The sequence below is a fragment of the Bremia lactucae genome, linkage group LG8, assembly GCF_004359215.1.
Source record: "Bremia lactucae strain SF5 linkage group LG8, whole genome shotgun sequence".
NCBI classification, from domain to species: domain Eukaryota; phylum Oomycota; class Peronosporomycetes; order Peronosporales; family Peronosporaceae; genus Bremia; species Bremia lactucae.
The window spans coordinates 4,035,781-4,043,971 of record NC_090617.1 but is presented as its reverse complement, the minus strand read 5'-3'; the positions used below and the strand labels follow the sequence as shown (position 1 = coordinate 4,043,971).

At 40.7% G+C, this 8,191-nt stretch overlaps 2 protein-coding genes across 2 annotated transcripts; one reads left to right on the top strand and one right to left on the bottom strand.

Annotated features, from left to right (window-relative positions):
- Positions 1 to 2,131: 2,131 nt before the first annotated feature.
- Positions 2,132 to 2,353, bottom strand: CCR75_001708 (uncharacterized protein; the record flags this gene model as incomplete). The annotated part of the gene is made up of 1 exon (XM_067959809.1): positions 2,132 to 2,353. One exon carries the CDS (start codon positions 2,351 to 2,353, stop codon positions 2,132 to 2,134), a length of 222 nt encoding a protein of 73 aa, XP_067815630.1.
- Positions 2,354 to 3,029: 676 nt separating this feature from the next.
- Positions 3,030 to 3,541, top strand: CCR75_001707 (uncharacterized protein; the record flags this gene model as incomplete). The annotated part of the gene is made up of 2 exons (XM_067959808.1): positions 3,030 to 3,123; positions 3,153 to 3,541. The coding sequence occupies 2 exons, from the start codon at positions 3,030 to 3,032 to the stop codon at positions 3,539 to 3,541; spliced, it is 483 nt and encodes a 160-aa protein (XP_067815635.1).
- Positions 3,542 to 8,191: the final 4,650 nt, after the last annotated feature.

The following is an 8,191-nucleotide window of genomic DNA, read 5'->3' as shown; positions in this document are numbered from 1 at the left end:
GGTTACAACAGCCATTAACTTCTTTACCTCAGTCATACTCTTCACCTAGCTTACGTACACTATAATTTTATGTTAACATGCTGTACTACGCTTTGGCGTCATGCGGCATAGACACTAATGACGCCTGTTTTAATTCCTATACTAATATCCTCTGCTTAAATTCCTATACTAATGTCGCCTGTTTACACTCCTATACTAATGTCGTCTGTATAATTCCTGTTCTAATATCGCATGTTTAATGTCTGTACTAATACCGCCTTTTTAAATTTCTAATGTCGCCTCTTGAAATTCCTATACTAATAAAGTGGTCGAATTTGGCTCGGTTTTTTATTGCAATGGCACTTAGAATCTTTCAGTTCTAAACCATGCCCTTTCACCCAGCTCACTCCTATACAATAAACGTACATATATATATCCTATGCTTACGTTTATATATTGTATGTACAAACGTATCCTCCTTAAAATCCATACTAAAATGGTCAAATTTGGCAATGGCGCTTAAAATCTTTCGATTCTGCTAAGCTTCTATGCCAAGCTCAAACGCAATACATAAACATGTACATGTATTATTCTATCTCATGTTTATGTATCTCATTTATAATACAAATGTCTCTATTAAATATCCTATCCTAAAATGGTCTAATTTGGCTCGACTTTTAATAGCAATGGCACTTAGAATCTTTCGATTCTGCCACGCTTCTTTGTCTAGCTCACATGCAATACATTAACATGTACATGTATTATTCTATCTCATGCTTATGTTTTTCATTTATAATAGTAATGTCTCTATTTATTCCCATACTAAAATGATCAAATTTGGCTCGACTATTAATAGCAATAGCCCTTAGAATTTTTCGATTCTGCCACACTTCTTTGCCTAGCTCACATGCAATACAATAACATTTACATGTATTACTCTACCTCATGCTTATGTATTTTATATATAATTCTAATGCCTCAATATTAATTTCCTATACTAAAGTTGTATAATTTGGCTCGACTTTTTTAGCTATGGCGCTTAGAATCTTTCGATTTTGCCACGCTTCTATACCTAGCTCACACGCCAAACATTAACATGTATTGATATATCTCATGCTTATGAATTTCATTTATAATACAAATGTCTCTATTTAATTTCCTATGCTGGAGCTGTCGAATTTCGCTCGGATTTTAACAGCAATGGTACTTAGAATCTTAGAATCTTTTATCATGCCTTCTCACTCAGCTCACTCCTATACATAACACATATATACCAATACACATATTCTATCCTTATGCGTTTTATTAATACAAATACCCTTTTCAAATGCCCATACCAAAATGGTCAAATTTGGCTCGGTTTTAGTAGCAATGACACTTAGAATCTTTCGATTCTGCCACGCTTCTTTACCTAGCTCACATGCAATACATTAACATTAACATGTACATGTAATATTCTATCTCACACTTATGTATTTCATATATAATACTAATTTCTTTTTAATTTCCTATACAAAAGTTGTCTAATTTGGCTTAAAGAACTACCGGCCTATCACGCTGCTACATCACGACGCAAAATTCGGTCCAAAGATCCTTGCTGTACGCATTGGCACTGCACTACCCAAAATAGTTCACGTCGACCAAACTGGATTCGTCCCTGGCCGCTCAATTCGAAATGCCCTCCTGCGGTTTCAGGACCTTCAGGCGGCCTGAAATACACTTCGGCTACCCGCGGCAGGGGCAGTCCTGCTAGACTTTGCAAAGGCCTTTGACAGCGTTCTCTGGACAGCTCTTGACCATGTCCTCCGTCACATCGGGTTTGGGGCGAACTTCCGCGGGTCAGTCCGCACATTCTTCCACGGCACACTCGTGAGCGTCATAGTCAACGGGTTAAAGAGCGCAAACTTCGAACTCGAATGCGGTGTCCAGCAAGGGAACCCTCTCTCCCTGCACTCTTCATCCTCTTCATCGAACCAATGCTGAATTTCTTCAGAGCCACCACCGGACACTTAGGTGTTACAATTCCCGGTGAGTCTGCCCCCACCATCTTCTTGCATTCGCGGACAATTGCACCGGTCTTCTACGAGACTTACGGTCGACTCCAACCTTCGTCGGTGCGGTGAATGACTACGCCAACGCCGCGGGACTCGTCTTAACCTGGACAAGACGGTGGTGCTTCCATTTCAGTCTTTAACCCCACAGACCGGTCCACCCTCCAAATGGCTGGTTTCAGTTGCACTCCAAATTCTGGCACGGCCAGTCTCCTCGGTATCTCCCAGAGTCCCACGATGACGCTATCCCACCGCCTTGATCCATTGCTCCCAAAAAAGTTGCCCGTTGCGTTCTCTGGAGATATCGGACTCGCACTATCCATGGTCACGCATTTATCGTGATGACTTTTATCCTGCCGCTTCTCTGGTACGCCGCAGCGGTGACGCCGGTGAGACCAGACTTCGCCAAGCTCGTCGACAGGCTGATCAAGGTTTTCCTATTCAACCTTCCTCTTGACACCATGGGACATGCCCGTGCCCCGATGATTTCAAATGGATAACGTGGTCCACGACCAACAAGGGTCTCGGTCTCCCCTCAGTTTCGGTGTTCTCGTCCGCCATGCACCACTGCTCCAGCCGTGACATCGTGAGGTTCGCAAACTGTCACATGTCTCTGCCGTTCTGGTTTGAAGCTGCAGCTTGGCTGATGAGCAATGCAATAGCCTTGTCTTCGACGTCCTATACGCCATCATGCCGACGTGCTCTCTCCCACCACGATCCTGGGCAGTCCTCGGCTCGTTCTGGTACGGAGCTCTCCAGGCCTGACAACGTCTCCGAGAATCATCATGCAACACGACTATCCTTTCGACTCACCTCACGGATGCACCGATTTGGAACAACTATCTCTTCCGGGTCGGTATCTTGCGACGGAGATTGGCTCAATCTTCGCAGCTATGTCACACCTTCCGGGATTTGGGCTATATCCGCCTTCGGAACTTTGTTGACCGTCATGGCACTCTTTCCTCTCTAACAATTTGTCGATCTATCCGATCCCATACAATGTTCTCATCACCTCGGCATCGAACGCTCGCGGTCTCCCATTTCGTCACCAAGATCGCCCAGTCGACCGACCTCTCTGCTCCTGTAATTTTCGGTCCTTTGCCACCCCCTCGATTACCTCAGCTCTTCACGGTTGGCGCTTTCGGGGACTACCCGTCACAGCCATGCAAAATAGTGATTTCCATCGTTCACTATACACGCCTCCTCCCATTCCAATCATGCCTCACACTGCTCTCAAAGTCCCTTCGGAACCCAATTTGGCAGGCATTTGGAGACGGGAACAAGCGCTAGATCGTGACGTTCTCCCTATCTTAGGTGACCTTAAGTTCCGGCTCCAATACAACGCCCTCAACACCCGAGCAAGTATGGTCGGCGCCCCATTCATGTTCTTTGTGTCCGTGGTTGTCCAGTCAGCGAAACGCCATACCATTTATTTTGGGACTGCCCGTATTTCCGCAAACTCTGGTCAAAATTTCTGCCCTTCTTCGAACCATCCATGGAGCGACCCGTGACTTAAGCTGCTGCCGTTAACCTCCAAGGCACAGGCCTCACGGCTTGGCAATTCAAACAGGCAAAATTAGTATCGGAAATTAAATTCACAAATTTGTATGGAGATTTTAACAGGCAACATTAGTATGGAAATTTAAATAGGCAAAATTAGTATGGAGATTTCAACAGGATAAATTTAAATAGACACAATTAGTACTGGAATTTAAACAGGCAAAATTATTGTGGAGATTAAATACGTACTGTTTGTATGGGAATTTGAATACGCAAAATGAGTTAAGGAATTTAAGAGGAACCATTGTTTTAGAACGCAAATCAAAATACACCTTTATCGAAGATACATTGTCTACAAGAATGTCAAAAATACGGCCTACACACGACAAATCCCATTTTATATTGTGAAGGCCGGCCAAAATCGGCCGAAAATGCAAAAATTCACCACTCAACTCAATATATATCAGCAACCACAAGGGGTTGAGCAAACTACCTTAGCATTCCTAACGTGGTTTAGTACCACCTAAGTCGAGGGAAACTTCGGGTGACCCTACAAAAGCCTCACGAAGCGGTACGAACATGTGCGAAATTTGGTTCCATTTCACCGAATCGCCGACACATTTTGTCAATTATCGGCTTATAACATCGCGAAAACGCCGAACTGCGATCCGACCTCGCTATACATTGTTGTAGAATGCATCAAAATACAAGATTTCACATCAATGCCTTGCATACAAGAAAGTAAAAAAAATACGGCATTAATGATAATTTTCGTAATATATAGGAATTTATCTCCGCGAAAACACTAAACTGGGCGTCGGACACTCGATGCATTATTGTAGAACGTATTAAAATACACCTTTTATTCAGATACCTTGCTTACAAGAAAGTCAAAATTACTGTCTGCAGGCGAGATTTTAAATTTCTTATTTTACGCCACCAAATTTTTGTTGAAATGCAGAATTTACCACTTAAACAATCTTTCTCAGCAACCACAAAGCGTCGAGCGAACTACCTTAGCATTTCTAACGTGTTTTAGTACCACCCATGTCGATGGAAAGTTATACGGGTGAGCTTACAAAAGCCTTACAAAGCAGGGCGAAAATGTACGAAAAATAGCCCTATTTTGACGTAATATAGCGATAAATGACGCATTTCCACTTAAATCATACTTAATGTGTAAAATACAGTATTTATGCGAATGAGAAATTGTTTACAACGTAATTTATGAAAAGATAAAACATTTTTTTTATTCTTATTTCGTTTATATTTCATATTAAAAAGACTATTGTATGGGAAATGCAGGAACTATACTATGGTAGACTATTACTACACGCTGTGTAATCAGAAAGATATTTACTTGTTTGCGGCTGCGGAAGTACTGGAATTAATAATAAACATTCATTCTGAGTTGTTAATTCGAAAGCGGTATTGAGGATGGTAGTGACTCGTTCGCGTCTGAAGTAGTTCTGAAGTCAAAAAAAAAGAAACGGCCTGTCTCTACTTACTTTTTGATTAGCTGCGTTAAGAAAGATAATTACTTGCTTGCGGCTGCGGAAGTACTAGTTTTTAATTTGAAAGCGGTATTGAGAATAGTAGTAACTTGTTCGCGACTGCAGTTGTTATGGAGTCAAAAATAAGAAACGGCCTACCTCTACTGCCTTTTTTACTAGCTGCGTTAAGAAACATAGTTACTTGTTTGCGGCTGCGGTAATACTGAAATTAATATTAAGAAACATTCATTCTGAATTGTTAATTTGAAAGCGGTATTGAGGATGGTAGTGACTTTTTCGCGACTGCAGTTGTTATGGAGTCAAAAAACGAGAAACGACCTACCTCTGCTTCCTTTTTGATTAGCTGCGTTAAGGATCCTACCTTTAAGCGTCGTAATTCTATCACAAATCCTAAACTTTATCCTTGCAAAGTTTAGGATTTGTGATAGAATTACGACGCTTAAAGGTAGGAACGTTTACAATTTTTTGTTTGCGGCTGCGAAAGTGCTGGAATTAATTATAAGAAACATTCGTTCTGAGTTGTTAATTTGAAAGCGGTATTGAGAATAGTAGTCACTTGCTCGCGACTGCAGTAAATCAGGAGTCAAAATAAAGAAACGGCCTACCTCTGCTGTTTTTTATTAGCTGCGTTAAGAAAGATAGTAGTTCTCGAATAAATAAAAAGAAACATTCGTTCTGATCTGTCATTTAGGAAGTGGTATATAGGATGGCAGTAACCTATTCACGACTGCAGTTGTTCTGGAGTCAAAATTAAGAAACGGCCAACCTCAGCTGTTTTTGTATTAGCTGCGTTAAGAAAGATAGTAGTTCTGGAATTAATAAAAAGAAACATTCGTTCTGAGTTGTTAATTAGGAAGTGGTATAGAGAATGGTAGTGACTTGTTCACGACTGCAGTAGTTCTGGAGTCAATAATAAGAAACGGCCTACCACTACTGCCTTTTTTATTAGCTGCGTTAAGAAACATAGTTACTTGTTTGCGGGTGCGGTAGTACTGTAATTAATATTAAGAAACATTCATTCTGAGTTGTTAGTTTGAAAGCGGTATTAAGGATGGTAGTGACTTTTTCGCGACTGCAGTAGTTCTGGAGTCAAGAGTGAGAAACGGCCTACCTCTATTGCTTTTTTGATTAGCTTCGTAAAGAAAGATAGTTACTTGTTTGCGGCTGCGTTTGAACTGGAATCAATAATAGGAAACATTTGTTCTGGGTTGTTAATTAGAAAGTGGTATTGAGGATGGTAGTGACTTGTTCGCGACTGCAGTAGTTCTGGAGTCAAGAGTGAGAAACGGCCTACCTCTACTGTTTTTGATTAGCTGCGTTAAGGAAGATAGTTTCTTGTTTGCTATCGCAGTAGTTCTGAATTAATAATAAGAAACATTCGTTCTGTGTTGTTAATTAGAAGCGTTTGAGGATGGTAGTTACTTGTTGTGACTGCAGTTGTTTTGGAGTCAAAAATAAGAAACGGCTTTTCTTAGTGTTTTTGATTAGTTGCGTTGAGTAAGGTAGTTTCTTGTTTGCTTCGGATTTTCTGAAGTTATATAAGAAACTTCTTTCTGTGTTGTTTCTAATAGGCGTTCGGAATGGTAGTTATTTTTTTGCTACTGCAGTTATTTTGTGGTCAAAAATAAGAAACGACTTTTCGTAGTTGTTTTTAAATAGTGGCACTGAGTAAGGCAGTGACTTGTTTAGACTTCGGATTTCTGAAGTTATGATAAGAAATTGCTTTTCTCAGTTGTTTCCTGAATAGCGACGTTAGGAATGGTAGTGATTATTTAAATAATAAACGGCCTTCTGGAGTCAAGAATAAGAAACGGCCTACCTCTGCTGTTTTTTTAATGACTGCGTTAAGAAAGATAGTGACTTGTTTGCGACTGCAAAATATCTGTAGTTAAAAGTAAGAAACATTTATTCTGAGTTGTTATTTCGAAAGCGGTAACGAGGATGGTAGTGACTTGTTTGCGACTGCAGTAGTTCTGGAGTCAAAAATAAGCCTCCCTCCGTTGTTATTTAGAAAGCGGTAATGAGTAAGGTGGCAACTTATTTGCGACTTCTGAAGTTAAGAATATAAAGCAGCCTTCTCATTTGTTATTTAAGGATCAACGTAGAGAAATACAGCGACTTGTTTGCGACTCCCGTTTTCTGGAGTTAAGAATAAGGTGCAGCGTTTCTCAGTTGTTATTTAAAGATTGGCATAGAGAAAGGTAGCTACTTGTTTGCGACTCTTGTTTTCAGGAGTTTAAGATAGGAAGCAGCCCTTCTCCGTTGTTAATTTAATATAAACTGTGATATTAGTAGCGGATAATTAATAACATTCGAATGATTCGGTTGTTAACAACTGCTTACAGCTTTTTTTGATTGCAATCTACAATAGACGCTATGAAAGGCAGCGGGTAATTTGCGACTACCAAGTTCTTTGGCTGTTAACAATTATTTGCAGCTTCTCATTGAGTTGTAGTTTTTTGCCGAGGACGAGCTAATTAATAATGACTTGGAGAAAGGTAACGAGTGGCTTTGTGTCTGTTGAATATTTCGACGGTTCGTAGCTATTTGTGGCTTGACTCTATGTTAATATTATGTGCTAGGGGCGACTTGTCGTCATCTTACGTATTGAAGATATAAACCTGGTTGATCCTGCCAGTAGTCATACGCTTGTCTCAAAGATTAAGCCATGCATGTCTAAGTATAAACAATTTTGTACTGTGAAACTGCGAATGGCTCATTATATCAGTTATAGTCCACTCGATAGTACCTTACTACTTGGATAACCGTAGTAATTCTAGAGCTAATACATGCATTAATACCCAACTACACAAGGGACGGGTAGCATTTATTAGATTGAAAACCGATCCTGCTATAAGCCGGTATTGTGTTGAGTCTTAATAACTGTGCGGATCGTGCTTTTGCGCGATAGATCGATTGAGTTTCTGCCCTATCAGCTTTGGATGGTAGGATATGGGCCTACCATGGCGTTAACGGGTAACGGGGAATTAGGGTTTGATTCCGGAGAGGGAGCCTTAGAAACGGCTACCACATCCAAGGAAGGCAGCAGGCGCGTAAATTACCCAATCCTGATACAGGGAGGTAGTGACAATAAATAACAATGCTCTGGCTCTTCGAGTCGGGCAATTGGAATGAGTACAATTTAAA